At 32.1% G+C, this 21,834-nt stretch overlaps 6 protein-coding genes across 10 annotated transcripts in view; 3 read left to right on the top strand and 3 right to left on the bottom strand.

Moving 5' to 3' along the window:
• The window catches only part of LOC105251277, a 133,138-nt gene that overhangs the window by 65,287 nt on the left and 46,017 nt on the right, over nucleotides 1-21,834 (bottom strand). The gene's annotated exons all lie outside the window — the stretch shown is intronic.
• Nucleotides 135-9,208, top strand: LOC105251276 (heat shock 70 kDa protein 4L). 2 transcript variants are annotated; one of them, XM_011257942.3, is made up of 12 exons: nucleotides 135-517; nucleotides 2,103-2,301; nucleotides 2,807-3,163; nucleotides 3,260-3,581; nucleotides 3,685-3,940; nucleotides 4,020-4,150; nucleotides 4,398-4,663; nucleotides 4,872-4,979; nucleotides 6,520-6,642; nucleotides 6,785-7,024; nucleotides 7,182-7,472; nucleotides 7,562-9,208. In XM_011257942.3, exons 1-12 carry the CDS (start codon nucleotides 402-404, stop codon nucleotides 7,748-7,750), a joined length of 2,598 nt encoding a protein of 865 aa, XP_011256244.1. In that variant the 5' UTR covers nucleotides 135-401; the 3' UTR covers nucleotides 7,751-9,208. The 2 variants fall into 2 exon arrangements, with proteins under 2 accessions (XP_011256244.1, XP_011256245.1); XM_011257943.3 differs by lacking the exon at nucleotides 4,872-4,979 and having other exon boundaries at nucleotides 137-517; nucleotides 7,562-9,207.
• Nucleotides 10,206-11,209, bottom strand: LOC105251275 (vacuolar ATPase assembly integral membrane protein VMA21 homolog). Its single transcript, XM_011257941.3, has 3 exons — nucleotides 10,832-11,209; nucleotides 10,627-10,732; nucleotides 10,206-10,455 (listed from the first exon to the last, which is right to left on the bottom strand). Exons 1-3 carry the CDS (start codon nucleotides 10,844-10,846, stop codon nucleotides 10,313-10,315), a joined length of 264 nt encoding a protein of 87 aa, XP_011256243.1. The 5' UTR covers nucleotides 10,847-11,209; the 3' UTR covers nucleotides 10,206-10,312.
• Nucleotides 11,642-13,309, top strand: LOC105251274 (ragulator complex protein LAMTOR1). Its single transcript, XM_011257940.3, has 5 exons — nucleotides 11,642-11,858; nucleotides 12,146-12,222; nucleotides 12,344-12,433; nucleotides 12,650-12,848; nucleotides 12,929-13,309. Exons 1-5 carry the CDS (start codon nucleotides 11,814-11,816, stop codon nucleotides 13,016-13,018), a joined length of 501 nt encoding a protein of 166 aa, XP_011256242.1. The 5' UTR covers nucleotides 11,642-11,813; the 3' UTR covers nucleotides 13,019-13,309.
• Nucleotides 13,784-19,890, top strand: LOC105251273 (nuclear transcription factor Y subunit alpha). Of its 4 annotated transcripts, XM_025406968.1 has the most exons (8): nucleotides 13,999-14,611; nucleotides 14,754-15,057; nucleotides 15,133-15,269; nucleotides 15,463-15,642; nucleotides 15,853-15,944; nucleotides 16,065-16,209; nucleotides 16,299-16,412; nucleotides 19,732-19,890. In XM_025406968.1, the coding sequence occupies exons 2-7, from the start codon at nucleotides 14,766-14,768 to the stop codon at nucleotides 16,368-16,370; spliced, it is 918 nt and encodes a 305-aa protein (XP_025262753.1). In that variant the 5' UTR covers nucleotides 13,999-14,611; nucleotides 14,754-14,765; the 3' UTR covers nucleotides 16,371-16,412; nucleotides 19,732-19,890. The 4 variants fall into 4 exon arrangements, with proteins under 4 accessions (XP_011256239.1, XP_011256241.1, XP_025262753.1 ...); XM_011257937.3 differs by lacking the exons at nucleotides 13,999-14,611; nucleotides 19,732-19,890 and adding an exon at nucleotides 13,784-13,977 and having other exon boundaries at nucleotides 16,299-16,541; XM_011257939.3 differs by lacking the exon at nucleotides 19,732-19,890 and having other exon boundaries at nucleotides 13,998-14,611; nucleotides 16,068-16,209; nucleotides 16,299-16,542.
• Nucleotides 18,820-19,949, bottom strand: LOC112637377. The gene is made up of 4 exons (XM_025406974.1): nucleotides 19,688-19,949; nucleotides 19,472-19,598; nucleotides 19,103-19,283; nucleotides 18,820-19,003 (listed from the first exon to the last, which is right to left on the bottom strand). The coding sequence occupies exons 1-4, from the start codon at nucleotides 19,913-19,915 to the stop codon at nucleotides 18,820-18,822; spliced, it is 720 nt and encodes a 239-aa protein (XP_025262759.1). The 5' UTR covers nucleotides 19,916-19,949.

The raw sequence follows: 21,834 nt of genomic DNA, 5'->3' as shown, positions 1-21,834 counted from the left end.
CGGCGATCCCGCGGAACCGGCCAATCTCCGCGGGTTTCCAGAATATTCCAGACGGCGCGGCGCACCAATCGCCGCGCCGCCGCGCGCCGTCATGATTGGCCAGTTTTGAAGCGGACTCGGCACGGGTCGGTACTCGTGCGGCCAGCACTTCCTAATCGTCGAGCATCGGGCATCGAGCGCGCGTGAGAGAGCGTGTATCGTGGATCGTGCATACACACATCGGGGCCTCGCTTCTCGTGTCGTCGCGAGACGTCCACCAATTGCGAACCCAGGTCCCGAGAGACGATCTTCCTCGACTTGGAGCCACCAAGCTACCGGGAGCTCTCTCTCTCTCTCTCACTCCCCCCCTCTAGAGTGTCGCGGAGCAACTGTGTCGATCTCCCCGAGGCTTCCCAACAGTCATGGCTGCGATGTCCGTGATCGGGATCGACTTCGGCAACGAGAGCTGTTACGTGGCCGTGGCACGCGCCGGTGGCATCGAGACTATAGCCAACGATTACAGTCTTCGGAGCACGCCGTGAGTCAGTCGCGATTACCCTCCTCCTCCTCCTCCCTTCCGACGCCCCTAGTCGTCCCAGTCACGCTCTTGCCAAGGATATTGCCGGTATTGCCCCGCCGGTCTCGTCGTCGCGACCTTGACTGCTGCGATTTTTCTACGTCGACTTGAGAAACGAGAAGATTTCACGAGGATTTTTCTCTTCTCCTCTTTTTCCTCTCTTCCCTCCCTCTCTCTCTCTCTCTCTCTCTCTCTCTCTCGACGTGTAATTTAGAAAAAGAATTTAGCCTCTGCTCCTGTACCGCATGTGTCATTTACATTGTTCGACTCTGATTTGCGGTTTTACACGCTACATACCGGATGTGAGAAAACCTTTGTAATGTCGGGAATCACGTTTTCCACGCGGCAAAAAAACACGTCCCGGTATCGAGTTTCGGATCCATGTGCATGAGGCACTCGATGTGATCTCACGTGCATCGGAATTCGAACCTCGAAATTACGCTCGTCTCCTGTGACTCCGCGTCATGAGAGATTCCGAGAAATGTTGTAGTGGAAAATAACAGAGTAATGTAATAGTCTACACATTTTTAAGCGGATAACACGCACGCGGATTATCGTCCTCTAGAATCGTCGATCGCATTACCATTTACAGGCATCTCATTACGAGAGTATACTACAGGCTGTTACACGCGTGTGTGCGTGCGCGTTCACGTGTTCAGAGCATCCCAAAAAGTCTCTTGCTTCCCTCGCGCGCGCGTTTCTTTGCGTTTCTTCGGGAGTTGTCAGTGCGCTTATATTTATCTTTAGTCAGCCGCTGACGACCTAATAATTGCTTCTAATTAAGGATTAATTGCATTACACAGAGAGAAAGAGAGGAAGAGAGAATATATGTATCGTAAAAAATAATTTTTTCAAATTCTAAAATGTTTAATCACTCGCGAATACCTCGCCTTACTTTCTTTTATATTTATATCTGCTTCCTGTATATGCAATGTACAATTACATTGTATATATATATACATATATATATGTATATTATAATGCATGTTACGTTTCATGTATATATCGCAGGATATTGCAATATAACTTGAAATATTTTTTATTTTATACAAGAGGATTGTACCGATAATGTGAATAAGATAGGAGATCAAAGCATTGGCAGTATTAATCTTTTCAATGTTCTATTGTGTGTACATATATCCTTCAATGTTTATATATATATATATATATATATATATATATACACACATATATAAATGACTAGAGATTTATACTAACTTGTATCATAAATTAGATAAGTAATTGCTATATATTTATCTACTCAAACATTAACTAGGCCAAGGAAATTTTACAAAAAACATGCATACATGTACACACATACGCATATACAAATATATATGTGTATATATACATATGTATATACATATAACCTGTATAACTCTGAAGTGATTACATTATATAATGTGAAATAAATCCGAGAAATACAATAGTTACATAAGTTGATAATATATATATATATATATATATATATATATATATATATATATATATACATTATTACATGACTAAATATCATTAAAGTAAAAAATAATGTTGCGATTCTTAGATCATGCGTGGCATTCAGTGGAAAAAATCGAATACTTGGAGTAGCAGCCAAGAATCAAATGGTAACCAATGTGAAGAATACCATCCATGGTTTCAAAAGACTGTTAGGTAGAAAATACAACGACCCCCAAGTTCAATCTGATCTAATGTTCCTTCCCTACAAAGTAACTCAGCAGGCTGATGGAAGCAGTGGCATACATGTAAATATCATGTTGAACATTAAAGAAAATAATCTTATATGTTCCTATTAGTTTGATACTGTTTATAAAGATTACATATGTTTTTAAATTTTAATGAAAAATATGAAAGAGTGAAATTATTTATTATATAGGTTTCATTTATTCTTTTACATATAAATTGCATTCATATGGAAAAAAAGAAATTCTTACAACAGAAATGTGTTTAATTAATATTCTTATAATTATAATTTTTTTAGTTAATAATTTTCATAATTATAATTTCTTTCATATAATTCAATGATCAAGATACAAGAGTAATCTAGGCAGTTTGCCAAGACTATCATTTCTGGAAAGACTCATATCTTATTTATATCTTTTTAGGATGATTCATATACATTAATATCACTCATTTATATTACTAGCAATTAAATTAAATATGCATTATCAAAGAGCATAAATTAAATTTAAGTATATGTCAATTTTTATATTCTATTAAAAATTATTTTAATATCTTCATCTTTTTCAGGTACAGTACTTGGACGAAGAGCACATTTTTTCACCAGAACAAATTACTGCTATGCTTTTTACAAAGTTGAAAGATATTTCTGAGACAGCTCTACAAACTGCTGTTAATGATTGTGTCATATCAGTTCCTTCATATTTTACTCAAGCTGAACGTCAAGCTCTACTTGATGCTGCTAGGATTGCAGGACTTAATGTTCTAAGATTATTTAATGAGACTACTGCTACTGCTCTTTGTTACGGTATTTATAAGCAGGATTTGCCAGCAACAGATGGGCCTCCCAGAAATGTCGTTTTTCTAGATTGCGGCAATGCTAGCTTGCAAGTGAGCGTTTGTGCCTTTCACAAAGGCAAACTTAAGGTCAGTATATTACATAATTTTTTATTATAAATCATTATTCTGCATGTTAACATCCTAAAAAAACTCGTTTATCATTTTTTGGTTTCTTCGTTAAAGATGTTGGCAAGTGCTGCTGATTCTCAATGGGGTGGAAGAAATATCGATGTAATGCTGGCAGAACACTTTTGTAGGGAATTTAAAACGCGATACAACATTGACGCGCATACTAATCCGCGAGCGTACTTAAGATTAGTGGCGGAAGCCGAGAAACTGAAGAAACAAATGTCGGCTAATTCGACTAATCTTCCCCTGAATATCGAATGCTTTATGGAAGAGAAGGACGTACATGCCCAAATGAATCGTAATGAAATGGAAGCGCTGTGCGCTCATTTATTTGAACGCGTTGAGAGAGCTTTGAGGCAATGCCTATCAGATTCGAGTAAGTTTTGGCGTAAATAGTGGAAAATTTATTTTAAATGCGATTTAAATGTAATGTCTAGTCACATTGATCTTGTGTATTAATGAGAAAATGCTTATTATAGAATTGAAGCTGGAAGAAATTCATTCGGTTGAGATAGTGGGAGGATCGAGTCGAATTCCTGCTATCAAACGTATAGTAGAAGAAGTCTTTGGTCGACCGATATCGACAACTCTAAATCAAGACGAAGCTGTCGCTCGTGGTTGCGCATTGCAATGCGCTATGCTCAGTCCTGCCGTGCGCGTTCGTGAATTTTCAGTTACAGATATACAACCGTATCCTTTGAAACTAACATGGGATGCTACTCAAGGCGAAGAAGGGTATGTATCGCAATTTCTATTATCCTATATTATCATGAATGAAAATCGACTGTTCTTCCAACTTTGCTTAATATTTCAGCGAAATGGAAGTGTTTGGGTATAATCATCCTATACCATTCTCAAAGATGTTGACGTTCTACCGTTCGAATCCATTTACGCTTTCTGCTAGTTACAGTAAACTACCTCCATGTTATCCTCAAACATACATTGGTATGCAAATATTTTTCTTATAAAATTATTTTTATTTATTTTATTCTGAAATAATTATAATAAAATTAAATTTTTATTTTTAAATTAAATTAAAATTAAATATTTTATTCTAAAATTATTTTTATTTATTCTGAAATAATTTTATCTATAAAAGTTAAAAAAAATGATGAAAAATATGTTGACGTATATTTTAAATAATATTATATATTATTTAAAATAGTTTAATTTATACTCGTCTCATTTATAGGAACATTCACAATAAAAAATGTAAAAGCCACGCCAGAAGGAGAATCGGCGAAAGTTAAGGTGAAGGTAAGAGTGAATTTAAACGGCATTTTGACTATCGCGTCGGCATCACTTATCGAAAAACGTGAACCGACTCAACAAGAGAAAGAAGAAGAAGAGGCACAACAGCAGCAACAACGGAATAACATGGATGTTGATTCACATTCGGCGGATAAAAAAGATAAATCTGATCAAGAAGCGCAAGCCAATGAACCTCCAGCTCCGGAGGTTTGTAATTTTATTATATTTTTAAAAATTGAACATAGCGATAAAGGGCTAATGATAGTATTCCATAATATCATTCGACTCATTAAAAAATATTACATCACAATATACAGAGTATGCAAAATTTGGAATGAAATTCTATGCTGATGCGCAATCTTACGCATCATTAAAGCATTCAGGTGCATGATTATGTGAGTTTATTGTGGTTTAGGTGAGCATGGATAAGACACGACGGAACTCAGATGCTGATGATGGTGGAAAAAGTGCTAGGGGTTCTGCCCCTTCCTACTCCTCCAGGATTCTCTGTTGGTTCAGCTCGGTACGGGGCATACTATCTCTACTCTTGGACCCATACGCATATGTTTATAGGCATATGTGTACTAAATTTTAAGCTTAATTGTTGGCATTGTTATGATAGTATTATTGTGAGCATTCCTTCCTAAATTAGGGCCGAATAATATAGGTATTCTTTGCTTTTTATCACGCTCGTCTTGTCACTCACTTTGACAATAGAACTCAATCTGATGCAGTCACCTCATGTTAACAATGAATGCATAGTAATCGTAATCGCTTTATATAACGCAAATGATACACTTGTCAATTGAATACACCAAATGCATCTTTATATATTTTGTTCCTCTAGCGATTAACTTGAACAACATTCTTCTCTCCTCTTTATAAAGCAGTTGTGAGAGAAATTTATTCTTTTGTGCCCTATGCAAAGCAACATGTCTTTCAATATTATGCCTTTTCTTCATTTATGATTCAATTGTTCTTAGAATTAGTTACAGTTTAGAATTTAGAAGCTTGTAATTTATTTTTGTGCACATCACTTTTTATTGAAATATGAATAGTGCTAGCAGCATTTATATATTGTATTTAGTCCACAGTTAGGTCTTTATAAACTATTATGATTCTTCAGTTTTACTTACCAGGATGCATGACATTTGATTTAGCCATAGAATTTCAAACCCTGTGTCGATTTCTTCTGCAAACTCAGCTATCCAGTGGCATAAGAATTTAGAAAAAAATTAAGCTTGTGCTCTTTCATGAAATATAAAGTAACATTGCAATAGTTCATGATATTATTTAATTCTAACAATCGTTTTGCTAATGCATATGGGTCCAAGAACAGCTGTGTCACGCCGTGCTGTCTGTCTTGCTCTGCTATTCTATATATACTAGGTCGCAGAAGGAAAAGAGACAGTGAGATAACCTGATAAAAGCATTAGTATACACACCATATGAATATTCGTAAATTGTAAAGGCAGGCAACGCTGATCAGTTTTCCATTCGTATAGAAAAATGTATAACTATTTATTTTTACTTATTTTCATTATATTATTACATGTAAAAAGAAATATTAAATTACAAAAAGATTTATTTTACACTATTATTCTCTCTTTTGAAACGAGATACTATACGAATTCAAAACTGTGCACACACCTAAAAGTGTACCCCCTTATTCTTGCCTCATCTTTGTCATCACCTGAATTCCAGTTTAGTTATTTCATTCTCATATAAATTTGGTTCACTTGATTTAACATTCTTACATTAAATATAAATTTGAAAATGTTATAAAATTATGATAAAAACAAAAAAAGCGTTTCAAGAAAGTATTGATAAATGCTCATAAATAAAATACTCATAAAGATAAAATCTTTTAATCAAATATATACGCATAAAAGTATATATTTTATACATTAAACTTTGAATAAATTCTTAAATTGATTTTAAATGAATAATTGAATAAACTTTCTTGTAAACGAACTTTTCATTATAGGTTTGTGCGTAAAAACGCAAATGAATGCACAAAGAAAAAAATGTGTTAAATTTTTGATAAATTTTTTATGTTTTAGGGAGATGATAAAGGCGATGATAAAGGCAAGAAAAAAGTTCCAATTCGTACAATTGACTTGCCTATTGAAGCTAACGTTTGCGGATTATCTACACGAGATCTCGATGCTGCAATAGAAAAAGAGGTGTGTAGCATTCAGTGTATATTGCTCGGACGTTATATAACTTACCTTGTATAAATATCAACTTATCTTCAATTATAGCGGAAAAGCTTATCTGTATAACATCGAATCATTATGTAATTTCATGCATTTTGTTCGTGAACAGGGCAAAATGATTGCTGAGGATAAACAGGAAAAAGAACGAGTTGACGCGCGTAATGCTTTAGAGGAATACGTTTACGATTTACGTGCTAAATTGTCCGAAGAAAACCAATTAGCTACATTCGTCACGGAAGCAGATAAAGAAACATTGTATCGTACATTAGATGATACTGAAAATTGGTTGTATGAAGAAGGAGAAGACTGCCAACGACAGATTTATTCCGAGCGATTAACGCGCTTAAAAGTATGTTATTTGATCAGAAAGAGGGAGAAAACGTTGCTAATATGATGATTTATATATTTTATAAAAAAAAGTTTCTCCTCCTTTTATGTTTAAAAAAAAACTCTTTTATTTTTACAAATCAGAATTTTTTAAAAATAAACAATTTTCTTTTTATTAGTCTCAAGGGGAACCAATAAAAGAAAGGAGATTAGAATTTGAAGGAAGATCTCACGTGTTAGAAGAATTAGCAGTAGGATTACAACTAGCTAAAAAAGGCCTTGATCAGATAAAAGCATCAATTGGCAAAGATGATAAATATTCTCATATAACTGAGGAAGAAATAAAAACACTTGAGAAAACTATACAAGAGAAATGGACGTGGTTGGAGGAAAAACGTATGTTGCTTGCGAGTATACTTCGTACGCAACAACCGCCAGTCACCGTGGCGCAAATCCGTGCCGAGAAATTAGTACGTAACAAATGTCGATTCGTAATCGCATAGACATTCTTCTGCAATATAATATCAATATATTAATTTTTTTCGTCATTTGTTTATAGTCATTGGACAGCGTGGTATTACCTATTCTCAACAAGCCTAAACCTAAGGTAGAACCGCCAAAAGAGGAAAAGCCGAAAGACAAATCGGCTGATGAACAAAAAAATAATCAAAATCAAAATGCCCAAGATAACAATCACAATCAGCCCAATCAACAACAAGGAGAAGAAGAAAAAATGGATGTTGAGTAACGGTCACCGCAACTTATGTGTTTTTAATAATATATTAAATCTAATCTATAATTGAAATAGAGCGAATATTTCATATTTGGATAAAACATGTTTATCATGTTTCAAAAGCGCCTGACATACCATAGTCGGATTGCACACATAATTGTCTTTTTTCTCCCTCTTTTTTTTCTTCCTCCCTCTCTGTAACATTTATTAATCAAATGAACTGAGCTATTTAATGACACATATTACCGTAACGAGCATAAGAATAAGCGTATTGAAAAAGAAAAGAATTTGGATTTATGAAAGAAAATGTGCATTGCAACAATAAATGTTCTTTTATTTGAAAAGAGTATAATTTGCTGTCCAAACAAAGAAGAAAAAACATAAACGTCCTAAAAAAACAAAATAATAAAATTTTCTTACATTAAAAAAAAATTCGTTTAACTTTTCAGTACGCTTCTAAATGCATAAATAAAACTGCTTTTGAGTGTATATTTGAAAAGAAAACTTCTCGGAACTATTGCCAGTAAAATAAATTATAAAAAATTATATGTTGCGCCATTTTTAACATATAGGATGCGTGCTAGTTAGATCTAATTGACCAAATTAAATTGTGAACTAGGTAATGTTGCTGTCGAATCTTTTGTATTTAATAATATACAATTATTCATTCCAACATTTTCTCATACAACTGACAGCAGACTCTATCAAGTTTTCTTGTTGCATTTATAATACTTTCTTGAAATAATATACACATATTTACTTGAAATAAATTAATATTTCACTAATTGAAATTGGAAAAGTCTGCTTTAATTTGGAATAAGCATAACAAAGATATACATGAATTCACCGTAATTTTTTTTCTTTCTCTATTTTTTCTCGAATCATTGTTTTTAATGCAAAATTACTTCTAAGCAAAAACCGATAATTCGGTTAGATATATCATTGTACATAACTTGTAGGCATCTACACAATAACATAATATATTTCTTTATCATTATATTTATATTGCAATATTATAGCGACTTCTGATTGTAAGCACATTGTTCTCAAAATATTGTCTTTTAATATCAAAGCTTAAATTAAACTTGGCCAGAGTCAGCCCTGTCAGTCGAATGATCAGGTAAGACTTTAAATCGACTTGTTTAACAGCTAACAGGGATAATTGCTTATTCAATAGAATGAAAAATCGTGCTTACAATTGGAAGCCATTGTATCTTACAGCATATAGAAATTATAGCGAAAATTTAGTTGTTCCTACAATACACAAAACAGACGGAAATTCATATTTCACTCTCGCGCCTAACTTTGTTCCCATACCGCTTTTAGCAATTAAGAGTCGCAAATTATTACGCGTGTGTAATATAATTAGTATTAGCAAGATGTAAAAAATGTGAGTGTTAAAAAATACGTTGTTTCTTCAAATGATAAAATTTTCCACCACATACAACAAACTTTTTCTTTTTTTTATACATTTTACACATTATTAAATTATTTTTGTGATTCTTATATGTTAAAATAAATTTGATGTAGAGATCATTATGTTTATTTTTAAGAGCTATATCTGGTGAGGTAATCTGATGTCCAAAATTTCGTTATTATAATCCAAAAGTTGTCAAATATTAATCAATGAATTTCATTTATCGAATATTCAATTATTCAAGGAAATGAATATGTTAATTCATATTTCCTATAATGTGTATAATATATACACATTATATAAAAAAAGTTTATACTTTCTTTATCTTATTTGCAATTATGTTAAATAAAAACGGAATCAAATAAATTTGTTAATAACATAATGTTTTTTTTCTTTTTGCGATATTACGGTTATCGTCTTAATAATTGTGTCAATTATATAGTCAATATTTATTATTTCATATCAATAAATTATAACGCATTTGTATCATATTGAGATGCAATAATGTCTTGGACATTTCAAAATATTTATAAATTTATAAATTCTGAATATATAATGTAACATAAATATGCATCTCTGATTCCTCACTATACAAAGGAAAAGATATAGGCATATTTTGCTCTAATTTAAATTTATAAAAAAAAAAATTGAAAAATTGTTAAATTTTATGTATTTATGCCACAATTATATTTCATAAAGAGAACGAAATTGCATAAATAAATGTATAATAATTTATACTTTACCAACAAAAAATATCAAATCCATATAGTAATATTGCATTTTTGTTGCCATATATGGAAATATACACACATGGTGATATTTTAACAATGGCATGAACATCAAACAGTGTACTAGAAATACATATACTACTAACACTGTGTAATGTTCAAAAGAATTTTAGAATATAAATTTCTTTGTAGAAATTTCGTTTTTATATAAGTTTGTACATTATATATATTAGCATATTCTTTTTTAAATTTTGGTAAATTAAATAGCAATTATTGATAATTTAGGTGTAACAAGAGTGAGGAAAACCTATATTAACAGAAGATGTAATATCAACACATCAAAGTTTCACTTTAATGTTATCCAAAACAAATGTCTTGATTGTGATTATGTCATAAGTGTATGGTCACCAAGGTGCACTTAATAATAAAGAATTAATCTATCTTAACTGCTGATGTTTTTGATCGATCATCAAAATATGCTTTGTATATAAATGCTCCCAAGGCAATATGTAATACTATTATCGCAACACCAGCCGAATATACATTACTTGGCACATTGTTGAGACCCAATATACCTAAACATAAATTGTAGAAATTTTGTTAGTTAATTCATTGAGAAAAACTTTCAAAACATAAAATTTTACATATATAAAAGATAAATAAAAAAATTATCTTTCATTTAATTGTATGTTTTCGTCTTATTTGATCAGATTGTTATAATCTTGTTACGTATGAGTATTTTGTACCATCAAAGAGGAAAATCTTGCTTGTAAAGAATGATATCACGGGTAAAGCGAGTATTATCACACTGTGATATAAAACTGTTTTGAATGCTTGTAGCTCTGTCACTTCCTAGAATAAAAAAGCAAAAAAAGTCAATACATTTACAACAATACAATGTAAATAAATATATATAGAGATTTATTATTATTATTAATAATAAGCTCTTACCTTTGTATTTACCATGATTGTGTCTACTGAATTAGAGTTGCGTGTTTAAAAAGATTGATAACCGACATAAAAGTCAAATATTTTTGTTCACAAGTAGTAAAATTTGCTAAAATGAAAATTTTAATACAGATTTATTACAGACTTATTCTTTATATCACTTGTCGGTCACGTGCATCTGCAACCTGCAGTTTTAATTTAACAACTCTTCTTCTGTCGCTTTACATAAATCTTTACAATTCATAAATTTTTAAATAAATAAATTTTTTATCATCTTTTTAATGCGTTTTAAGTTTCTTCGATAACATATACATGTATATTAACGATAGGCAAAGTTATAACTTTTTCAGGTTAAATTTTCAGAAAGTGAATTGGATTGCACTTTCTACACTCGAATTTTTACTCTCTCTCTCTCTTTAATGTCGGAAAATATGTTTATCTCTTTCTGAATCATTGAGCTCTATAGTAGAGAAAGATATACACATTGGATCACTTTGTCGAGATCGCTGATTGGTCGACATTATTTGATCGAAAACATTAATTTTATAATTGTACATACATATTTCATAATTATAATTATATATTTTAAAAATGGAAAATTCATAAACATTTCAATTTCATTGTGTGAATTCATAAATAAACTCAAAATAGGAAGGTTTACTTCAATGTACCATCGAGGTAACGATACCTCCGTTGGTAAGTATAGCAGTTTCATTATGCTTCACTATGCTTCCACTAGGGTTACGTGTCCGGTTTCGTCGTCTCTTTTTCATATCTGCAAATTATACGAACCTTGCTCTAATCAGTCTTTATTTATATATGTACATTACGATTGTATGCATGTGTAGAATCCTGTGCGCGGCTATTCTCCGACAGCTGATTCACTCGATTGTTTACCGGAAAAAAACATGAACGATTGTTTGCAATAACAGTGGGACGATACTTTGCTCATCGGTGAAAATTACGCTAGAGATTCTGTTCAAATATGGGATGCTGCTACAGTTTCTGTAAAGAGGACAACGGTCCCCAGGTAAAATCGAATGATAGAAAATGTCACGTTTGTTTCGATACTTCTCTGTTGTCTTATCACTGACATTATATGCGTAGTTATTCGCTAAATTATCGCATAATAACGCCTACTCGACGACGAGTAATTACGCGTAATATACACTATGCATGTTTTCACTATGGATATTTTGAAATAATGATAAATAAGATAACAGCAGAAAAAAGCGATAATAGTATAGAAGTAAGAGATAAAAATACGTAATTTCTCCGGCATCCTCCGAGTATCTGTCACTGTATTTTTTATCACAGAGTGGAGAAGCGAACGAAAGAACGCATCTATTAGTAGATCCTGTCAGCAATAATACAAACATACCAAGAGTAAATAGGTGAGTTTATTTTCTCGTTGTATTTATCTCAGTACAGACAATTATTTTGGATATTTGGTTCTAGAGACCTTGAACTTTTACGTAAGATTGAATCATGCTTTTTATTTTTTTTTTCTTCCAGTGATGATTATGTTAATCAATACGCAAGCTCCGTGCCTAAGAAGACAGATGAACAGAGTGCATTAAATAGAATTTTACATGAAACTGCAGCGTGAGTGGATTTTATTTTACTACATCTGACGTAGACTAACTTTAATTTATAACATATTTTTATTTCTATTCTTAGTTTTGTTGATCAATTTTTCCTTTTAATTATTTTTTTTCTCATTTTTAATGTTAATATCGCCATGTGTTTTGTAGAATAAAATAAAGTTGAGTTTTATTTGAAAAGTTGTGATATATTTTATCATTATCTTTTTTCTTATAGCAATGTTATAGATGTGGGTGCATTAGACACACATAATTTAGAGCAGCACGAATACATGGATAGATCTCGTGCATATTCAAGAAGAATAGAATCAGGTAGAATTAAACTTCCTGAAACTGCATCTTGCCTACTTAAAGATATACCTGCTCCGGAACGAATATTAGCAGCTGATCCACTTGCTGTGGAAGATCAAGAATTGGTGAGGAATTAACTTTCAACTTTTTTTTATTACATTTGCTGTTACATTGGCATATTTAATATAATGTATTGAATATATAGATTACAGAGATGCTCATCAAGGCTGTGACAGCATTAAGCGATGTAAAAGTCGAACACAAGGAAGATTTGGTTGTTCCATTTCTGTCGTGATCGTTAAGTGTTTCCCCAGCTAATTTATAATCTCATCCCATTTGATTGGAATTTTGACATTATTATTCGGCATCGAAAGAACGTATATTTATCTCAAATAAATCGACCTAAACTCGGATTAATTCTAGCTGTCGTTAAAACAAAGCATTGATTTTAATAGGTAAGATGTATTATAAAAAATGTTACATACTATTATTGTTTCATTAATAATGGCTTTATATTTATCGAATAGATACGTGCTTTTCTCTTTTACTCTTAAGATTTAAAATAGTACGATGTGCATGAATTTTTCGCACATTTTGTCTATATGAAATTTTTATTGTAAAAAATTTATTGTAATATTCTTTATCGATATGTATACATACAGATATACAAACGTAAAAAAAATGCTATTTTGTTATTGTTCAATAAATTTAATCGAGTCCTATTATAAGAATACACAACTGGCTACATTAAGTATTTGCACGACGCAATTTATTTATCTGTATAAATAGTAAATTCTGATTCTATCCTTAGATCCTTAAAGCATGTGTAATGATTTTCAGATCAGTACATTTTTGTACATTTTTCTTTGTACATTTTTCATCTTTTGAAAGTGTCGACCAACGTTATACAAAGTACAAAGTTCTCTTTGCTTCTATGATATTTTACAAAGGATAATCACATTGTATCGACTTTTTGTCTCTTATAATACAATATCAAAATTCACAAACCGACTTAATGGACGCGCGAATTTCGAATTGCGCGCCCCGAGGGTGGGGGTTGAGACGCGTCCGTCGATTGGTCGATCGCGGAGAGACGCAGAGGGGCATCGACCGGTCTCGGCGTCGGCCTGCTATTCGAGTAGCAGTTCGTCACGTTGCCACCAATACACAAGAGCCGCGGAACGTGCTATCGCCGACCATTGGTCCTCAATTCCTCGACCAATCATTGGGAAAGTGCCCACGAAAATATCCAATGTAAGTTCACAAATTATCAAACATCAGCCCGATACGCGGCCGCGCGCCCACGTCCGTGATTAACCCTGATTTCGCGGTCGCGTCCGCGTCCTTGGCCCGGGAGCCAGCTCCCGCGTTCCCGACGCCGAAAAAGTCGTCACCACGCACGGCCATGTTTGTCGAGGCGATAGCGTGTTCCTTTCCGCGCGCGGATGCTCACGTCGCATCCGATGGCGGTCGCGCGATTCCCTGATCGACACCTCATCAAGCGATCAAGCTACGTCGCGCCTCTCCGCGAGGGGAGGAGGGTACAGCTGGAAACGCATACGTCGCCGAGCGCACGTGTGGGATCCCCGCTGCTGTTGCGTTCTTCGCCTTCACGCGTCGCCGATGCCCGATACGGTCGGCTCGTTCGCTCGCGAGATGCGGCCTCGATATCGGCCGTATCCCACGCGCGATCGCACGTGGACCGCGCGATCGCACGTGGACCCCGCGAAACGCGACGATCGAGTCCGCGGCTCGCGCTGACTCTTCGCCGTCGAGTTTCGCGGCTCCCACGAGTCGCGTTTGAGCCTCAATTATTCCACGAATTTCCTGCATTGTTAACGAAACGATTTCGATAACACGATTTCGATATGGCGATACGATATCACCGGTATGTGTACATACGCATATACATATCATGAGAAAATCGTGTTGCATGTAGCGTAAAAAGATACAAATGCATAGAATTTGATTGTATCTTTTTCCATAGCACTATATTTGATTGAAATAATGATTTATTTTGATTATTACAGTAAGAATTTATCATGGAGCAACTCAGCGAAGGACAAGCAGTTGTTGTTGGCGGAGCTGGGGGAACTGTACAAGTCGTTCAGATGGGCCAAGGTGGACAGACTATGATGCTTCCGCAGGCTATACAGGTAGCGGCACCAAACGGACAGATTCAAGTAGTTCCCGTCTCTAGTCTGACTAATACGGGTCAGCAAATAGTTATTCAACAGCCACAGACACCACAGATTATTCAAACTCCCGATGGACAGACTTATATTTATCAACCAGTACAATTAGAAGGTCAAGTTCAACAACCACAACCTACAGGTACGTGTAAATATATCTATTCTCTCGGTGTTGCGTTTTTATATAATTCTTTTCTTAAACATTTTTGAATTTCAGTAATAAATCTCAATGGCAATCTCATGCAAATTGCTGGCACAACGTCACAAGCTACAACTACCGCAGCTACCACTACTCCAGTACAACCTTTGGGTAGTCCTACATCGACGATGTCACAAACCGGAAATGTTGTTATGGTAATTATCGCTGAAAAAGTTTTTTGTTTCATCTTTGTGCATATATTTGACAATAGTAATGATTATAGAGCAATGCTAACTATACGTATAAATATCTATATTCTGATTATTATATATATATTTTTCTCAATTAAAGAAATTATTGTTTTCACCTTGCAATAATTAATTAATGATATATAACTTATGAAACTAGATGGTACAACCAAGCAATAATGGACAAACACAAACGTTTCAAAGAGTAGCATTGCCTCATGCAGAACTTCTTGAGGAAGAGCCACTGTATGTGAATGCAAAACAATACAGACGGATATTAAAGCGTCGTCAAGCGCGTGCTAAATTAGAAGCTGAAGGAAAGATACCTAAGGAAAGGCCGGTATGTATTCTCGAATTTTTCTAAAATATTTCTTCAATATGTAAATAAAATTTACACATATATGTTTGAATACTGGTTTTGTAAGGAAAAAATTTCCATTCAATGTATCTATATCATATTAGATTAGATATGATTTGTTATAAATTTGCCCTATAATTGAATTGCAAAATTCTTAAATAAAGAAAAATGACATACAATTGAATTTTTCAGAAATATCTCCACGAATCTCGTCATCGACATGCGATGAACAGAATTCGTGGCGAAGGCGGCCGTTTCCATTCTGGTCAAGTGAAAAAGCGGAAGTAAGTGTTACTTTGTTTTCCTAATGTAAATTTTCTATTGTAAGAAAAAAAAAATAAATAAAGAAGTTCAGTGTGGTTCATTTTGGTAATTTTACGCATATAAGAGTGTAATGGTTCCAGTAGAGGAAATGTAAACTCCACGATTACTCAGCACATCACAACTTCAACCAGCACCGATAGCGTTCATACTGTAGCAATAGCAGCCGCAAATGTAGGTGTACAATATCACGACACAGACAATATGGCATCCACAATTGTACTTGAAGTAAGATAACGCTTACTATTTTAATCAGTAACGTTTGCGATTTCATAACGATGCAAGTTAAATTTGTCGTTTCTAATTATTTGTTGCAGAAACCAAATATTCCTCTGCAAGACATGATCTCTGATGACGACATTGTTACTTCAAACAATCATTTGATATAGATAATAAAATAAATTGGATCAAAAGAAAAATAAGCATAACAGGTTAGATTATGTGTCGATTATATTGAACATTACATTTGCATTTTGTAAATATTTTCATCTCTAGGTGCAATGTATAATACTGTCTTATACTGTGTAATTTTTTCAAAAAGCCATGATTTTTACATAATTGTAGATATCATGAAATTGTATATAAAGTTCCATACAGATATATTTCTTCTTTTTTTTCTGTTATTATATCAAATTTGGTTCATAATTAATGATTAAAAATTTTGCTAAACTTAAGTTAAGCTTAAGTTTAAAAAAAATAGATTAAAAATTTGATTAAATGCTTCTCAGTCAATTTTCAGTGTGCTAAATTACAAAATAATTATCTCTTGCGCATTTCTGTTAAAATTTTTTAATTGATTTTGAAGAAGTTCTATCTGTCTTTTTCCGTAAAATTTATACATTGTTTGTCCCAAGATATTTACATCTACATAAGTATCTACAATACATCTCTTGTACTATTTATATTTTTATAATAAGTATATAGTAGTTAAAAAGAAGCATTCGTGACAACTTAGCAAAAAATCACACATTATTTTATTAAATTACATATTATTTTATTAAATTATCTTGCAAATGCTTCAAATATATATATATATATATATATATATATATATATATATATATTCTTAATTCGAAAAAATATAAATTTTACAAATGTATATATGATCGCATGTGGACAGAGATCTTCTTTCAACCATAAAATATATTTTGTCAAGTTCAATAAGATTTAGATATAGTTAATATCTAATTTAGTATATAGCAATATTGTAAAGTTAGAGAGAGATTGAATCAAATTGTATATATTATGTGCTATATTTTTCAGATTAGATTAAAGTACTAATTAAGTTAAGAATTTTTATTGAAAAATATAAGAAATATAAGTATAATGCCGTGAGTTTAGATATAAGTCTCTATTGCAAATATACAATATTTAATTACATTTTATTTGATTGCGTCTATATATCATTATTGATACTCGGTGAAAATCAGTAAACTCGTACAACTGAACCAATATGAAGAACTATTCAACAACTAATATATCCAGACACTACAATGGTAGGAAGAATATCGAAATTTCAGATAATGAAGATGATATACATCCAAACATCGACACCCTATCCTTATTCAGATGGCGTTATCAAGAACGAATTGAGAGAATGGAAGAACGTAAGAAAGAGTAGGAAGAACAAAGAAACATTGCAGACATTAAAGGATATAACAAAAATTAGCTATATTAGAAAGTAAATAGAAAGATTCAGCTGATTTAACTACGTAAAAAAATTTTTCAACATCTTGAGGAGGAAAAATTAAAGAGAAGAGGAGGAGGAAATAAAAGAGAAAGAGAAATTGACTAAAACTGTGATAAATATAAAAAGCCTCCTAAGAAGCAAATACTGGTTCATCCGAGGAAAAACGAATGAAGCAATTTGTTAAAGAGAATGAGAAAAAATTAAAAGAAATTGACATGCTGAAAAAATGTGATGACAGTAAGAAATTCTTACAAGATCATTCACATTTAGTTTGCGAGAATACAGCAAATTATTTAGTCGTCTGGTGCATTAATTTAGAAATGGATTGAAATTATCTAAGCAATGTAAACTCAGGGCATTTAAGAGCAAAATATGCAAGAGAGTAACAGACGTAACTGATGTGTGGTTAAAAAGGGTGAGAAGGAAAGGAAAAAAACTCCTCTAAGTCCTGGTAGACTTGATCCAATTAATGAAATGTTGCATCGATAGCAGTCTATAAATTGTCAATGTAAAAGCCAAGGAAAAGAAGAAGAAGCTACGTTAACTTTACTGTAAAATATATGATTCAATGTTTTTTGTTTTTCACATTGTTTCTTTGTATTTATCAATTATTATAGTGAAAAACATATATCCAGCCTTTAGAAATAATACATTATGTACATTATAAATGCGCAAATGATAATTCGGTCAAGAGAGGATCAAATAATCACTAATTAATTCTATTCAAAAAATTGACAAAGATTATATAATGTTTGCTGATAATGTCGATATTTTAAAATTTCATTTATGAAAAAATATTCAATGGACAAATCTATTATATAAAATAGCTGTCTACATTTATCGACAATTCGTAAAGTGGATTTATATGTAAATAAAAATAAAGTATATAAATTCTGTAATATATCTGTATGTTATGACATGTATATTGATATAAATGTGAAAAGTTTATACAGTTGTAATTTAGCAAGTAAGCAGTTGTTTATTTGAAAGATGCAAGTAAAATTATATATATATACATGCGAATATGAATTCTGTTTTCTAATTATACTATCATTTATAGTAATTATGATCTTAACACATCTTGCATATATACATACACTTTACGTATATTTTTTGTTAATTATAAAACTAATTTTTAAAAAAGTAGCTTAGAATATTTTCGACGGGAGACTTAAATTTTGTTTCAATATCAATGAACATTCCGATTCAGTGATTTCAGGACTCGTTAATGATTTTTGCAACGCAATATATTCTTTCATATTTAAGGGACTTTTTAGGGTAATCCTTTCCCCTGTTATTCCGATTGTATTAGAATACTCGGAATTGCCGGTTCTATAGAGAAAAGAGTAATATATTTCAGAATTTTAAATATATAATGAGAAATCTCGTGTCTCGAATTAATATGAACGTTTTTATGGACTTTTTACGTACGTTACACGAAGAATTTCTCTTTCTTTGAGATTAGGATCTAAATTGTTGCGCGGTTTGGCAATTTTTGGTGGTTTTATCAAGTCTCGCGATGCAATTATCCACGGATTTCTATATGCTTGTCTTTGAATTGTCTCTGCTATAACCCAATCTTGCGGTAACGTTATGTCTATACGAGCACGATCTAATCATGATGCAATTATTCATTTATATATTCATTTTAATAATGTTGCGATATCGTATTTAAAGATCAAACGCGAAATTAAAAAACTAAGAAGTATATATTTAATTTGTAATATTTTAAGTGGCCAAGACACAACATTATAAATAAGTAATTAGTGTGATGAAATTATAATTAACGGATCTTTATACCAAAATCTCTCGAGTAATCCAATTGATACATAGTCTTTGTTGATTTCTTTTTCTCGCGTTCTATCACGTTTTCATTCGGTACGAGTTCTGGTAAGACGTTTCTTAGATGGGGAAACTTGTCTCGTATCTATTATATTTATATTTTTGTTAATGGACAATTACACGAAAATATACGCAGCTACATAATCTTTTATATATAATTATTTTTATACTCACTCTATTTAAAGTGTCTAATGGATCCTCGCTTCGTTCATTTTCAGGCAATGATCGATTTTCCAGTCGTGTATTCAGATACTGCTTGTATGGACCGTTCAAGATGTTCAAAGGTGATCGATACTTGGGTAACGGTCTGTATCCAATTGGCCTTTCACCTTTCTCTCCCAGATAATCTTTCTTGTAGACCGTCGTAAAATCTCGCGAGTCCTCTTCAATTTCTACGATCATTTCCAGCGAGTTAATTCGAACAACTTATTTTTCTCGGAGAAATTTAGCAAACATCACAATTTATTTGAAAATATTGACAACGCGGTATCCTTCATGACGCGATACATATATGTTTTTATTTATGACAGTCTCGTTTTTTCTTTTTTTTACGCGAAAAGGTGAAGAGGTCCGTATGAAAAAAAAAATATAATTAAATAGATATTTTTATTTTACAATAAATTCCAAGATTCAAATCCTTTGTAATAAATATTAAGATATTTGTTTTTTCTCAGTTTTGAAGCTTCAAAAGTTAAAAATTTATCTCCAAGTCGAAACTCGAAATATTAGTAAACCGAAAGCAAAAGTATGTTTGACATTCAAAAACTTTCAAAATCGATATTAGATTATATAATTAAATTAAAGATTGAAGTTTGACCAATTTAGAGAAGAAAGATTTGGAATTTTAATTAAATTCCAATCTCAATCTTCAATGTATAGTCTGATATTGGCTTTAAATTAACGCATACTTTGATAAACAGAAATGTTGCAAAATTTGCGATATATATATATATATATATATATATATATATATATATATATACATATATATATATATAATACTATTATTTTTACAAGAGTTAAATTTATCATTTTTGCGGAAATATAGATTATGATTTCGAGTGTGTATTTATTATTTATTGTGTATTTATTATTGACTCTTAAATATGGAAATTAGAGTTAAATTTATTTAGCAACGCTGTATCAAACGCATCAAACGATCGTATTAATACAGTAACGTCGTTGTAATATCAATTAATGATCCTTCTGTGATTTTTTTCTTTCGCCGAAAAGCCGACTGTACTACTAATTGTAGGCACTAATCGTGATACATAAGGTTCGCCTGCGTCACCCGTCTAACGAAGTCTCTCCAAGATCTCTGGTAACACATTATATAAGGGATGTATAATACCGACTGACACATGGCACCCTCGCGTACTATAAACGCCAATTAGGACACGACATCGGATTTCCTAATTATAGGTACCCTCCTTGATATGCGCCTTTTCACATTTTTTGCTTGTTCTCGAGGATATCTTAGATCGTTATCGAAAAAAAATTTCTGAGATCTAGATCTCATTTATGATACTTCGTTTTTTTCTAGCCGGATATTATTCATAAATCAGTATTATACTTGTTTCTTATATTCGATCTATCTCGTCCAAGAAAATAATGAGAAGCAATGAAATCATGATATCGTTATTATAGCAAAAATTAATGAAACGTTACTTGTATTTTATTACTTCTTTCGATTTTATAATTTTAATGAATACTAGATCTTTTCCTGGGTTTTCTATTTCTTACAATAAATAAATATTAATAAATGTAATATTGAATTTTTTTTATACAATATATATGAATAACATAGACGAGAAGAAAGATATTGTTTAATAATTTTCCGCTACGATAACGATATATTTTTTATGATAAAAATTCATGATTACCTTCGACTTTTTTATCGAAATATTTATTTCGAAAATATAGAATTTTTTTAAAAATACAAAGAGACATTTTTACGATACAGTTTATGTGAAATTCGAATGCTTATAATTAGAAAATTATCTTATACACATTCATAATTGATTATAATCTTGGTTTAGTATTATTTAACAGTCGCTAATACAGTTAAATAAATCTCATTTTATATATAGAAAAAGTCGATAACTCGAGATATAATAAATGCGCAAATTCCCAGTGCAGAAGATCAACCTATTTTTCGTCAGAAGATACAATGTGTATATAGGATCAGCCGACTTTATACCGATATCAACAAACATGAAGATTTATGGTAACTTCGTAATGCGATTGCAAGACAGAAAAGAAAATCATGAATATTACACAAGATATAAATATAATTTATATCCGATAATCCGAACGTGAAG

This window comes from Camponotus floridanus, unplaced genomic scaffold (genome assembly GCF_003227725.1).
Source record: "Camponotus floridanus strain SB8 unplaced genomic scaffold, Cflo_v7.5 scaffold16, whole genome shotgun sequence".
NCBI lineage: Eukaryota > Metazoa > Arthropoda > Insecta > Hymenoptera > Formicidae > Camponotus > Camponotus floridanus.
The sequence above is the reverse complement of the archived record's forward strand: the minus strand, read 5'-3'. Positions and strand labels throughout refer to the sequence as shown.

Coding starts and splice junctions, on each gene's coding strand:
- LOC105251275 (XM_011257941.3), bottom strand. Junction 10,456..10,626: donor CAAGATTTTCCTCTTTGATG/GTACAAAATACT, acceptor ATTTATGTTTAG/GTATATTGGGTCTCAACAAT.
- LOC105251276 (XM_011257942.3), top strand. CDS start 402: ATGGCTGCGATGTCCGTGATCGGGATCGACTTCGGCAACGAGAGCTGT. Junction 518..2,102: donor TACAGTCTTCGGAGCACGCC/GTGAGTCAGTCG, acceptor TGCGATTCTTAG/ATCATGCGTGGCATTCAGTG. Junction 7,025..7,181: donor AGCGATTAACGCGCTTAAAA/GTATGTTATTTG, acceptor TCTTTTTATTAG/TCTCAAGGGGAACCAATAAA.
- LOC112637377 (XM_025406974.1), bottom strand. CDS start 19,915: ATGATCGTAGAAATTGAAGAGGACTCGCGAGATTTTACGACGGTCTAC. Junction 19,599..19,687: donor CATTAGACACTTTAAATAGA/GTGAGTATAAAA, acceptor TAAATATAATAG/ATACGAGACAAGTTTCCCCA. Junction 19,004..19,102: donor AGAGAAATTCTTCGTGTAAC/GTACGTAAAAAG, acceptor TTTTCTCTATAG/AACCGGCAATTCCGAGTATT.
- LOC105251274 (XM_011257940.3), top strand. CDS start 11,814: ATGGGATGCTGCTACAGTTTCTGTAAAGAGGACAACGGTCCCCAG. Junction 12,434..12,649: donor ATTTTACATGAAACTGCAGC/GTGAGTGGATTT, acceptor TTTTTCTTATAG/CAATGTTATAGATGTGGGTG. Junction 12,849..12,928: donor CTGTGGAAGATCAAGAATTG/GTGAGGAATTAA, acceptor TTGAATATATAG/ATTACAGAGATGCTCATCAA.
- LOC105251273 (XM_025406968.1), top strand. CDS start 14,766: ATGGAGCAACTCAGCGAAGGACAAGCAGTTGTTGTTGGCGGAGCTGGG. Junction 15,643..15,852: donor AGATACCTAAGGAAAGGCCG/GTATGTATTCTC, acceptor TGAATTTTTCAG/AAATATCTCCACGAATCTCG. Junction 16,210..16,298: donor CATCCACAATTGTACTTGAA/GTAAGATAACGC, acceptor TATTTGTTGCAG/AAACCAAATATTCCTCTGCA.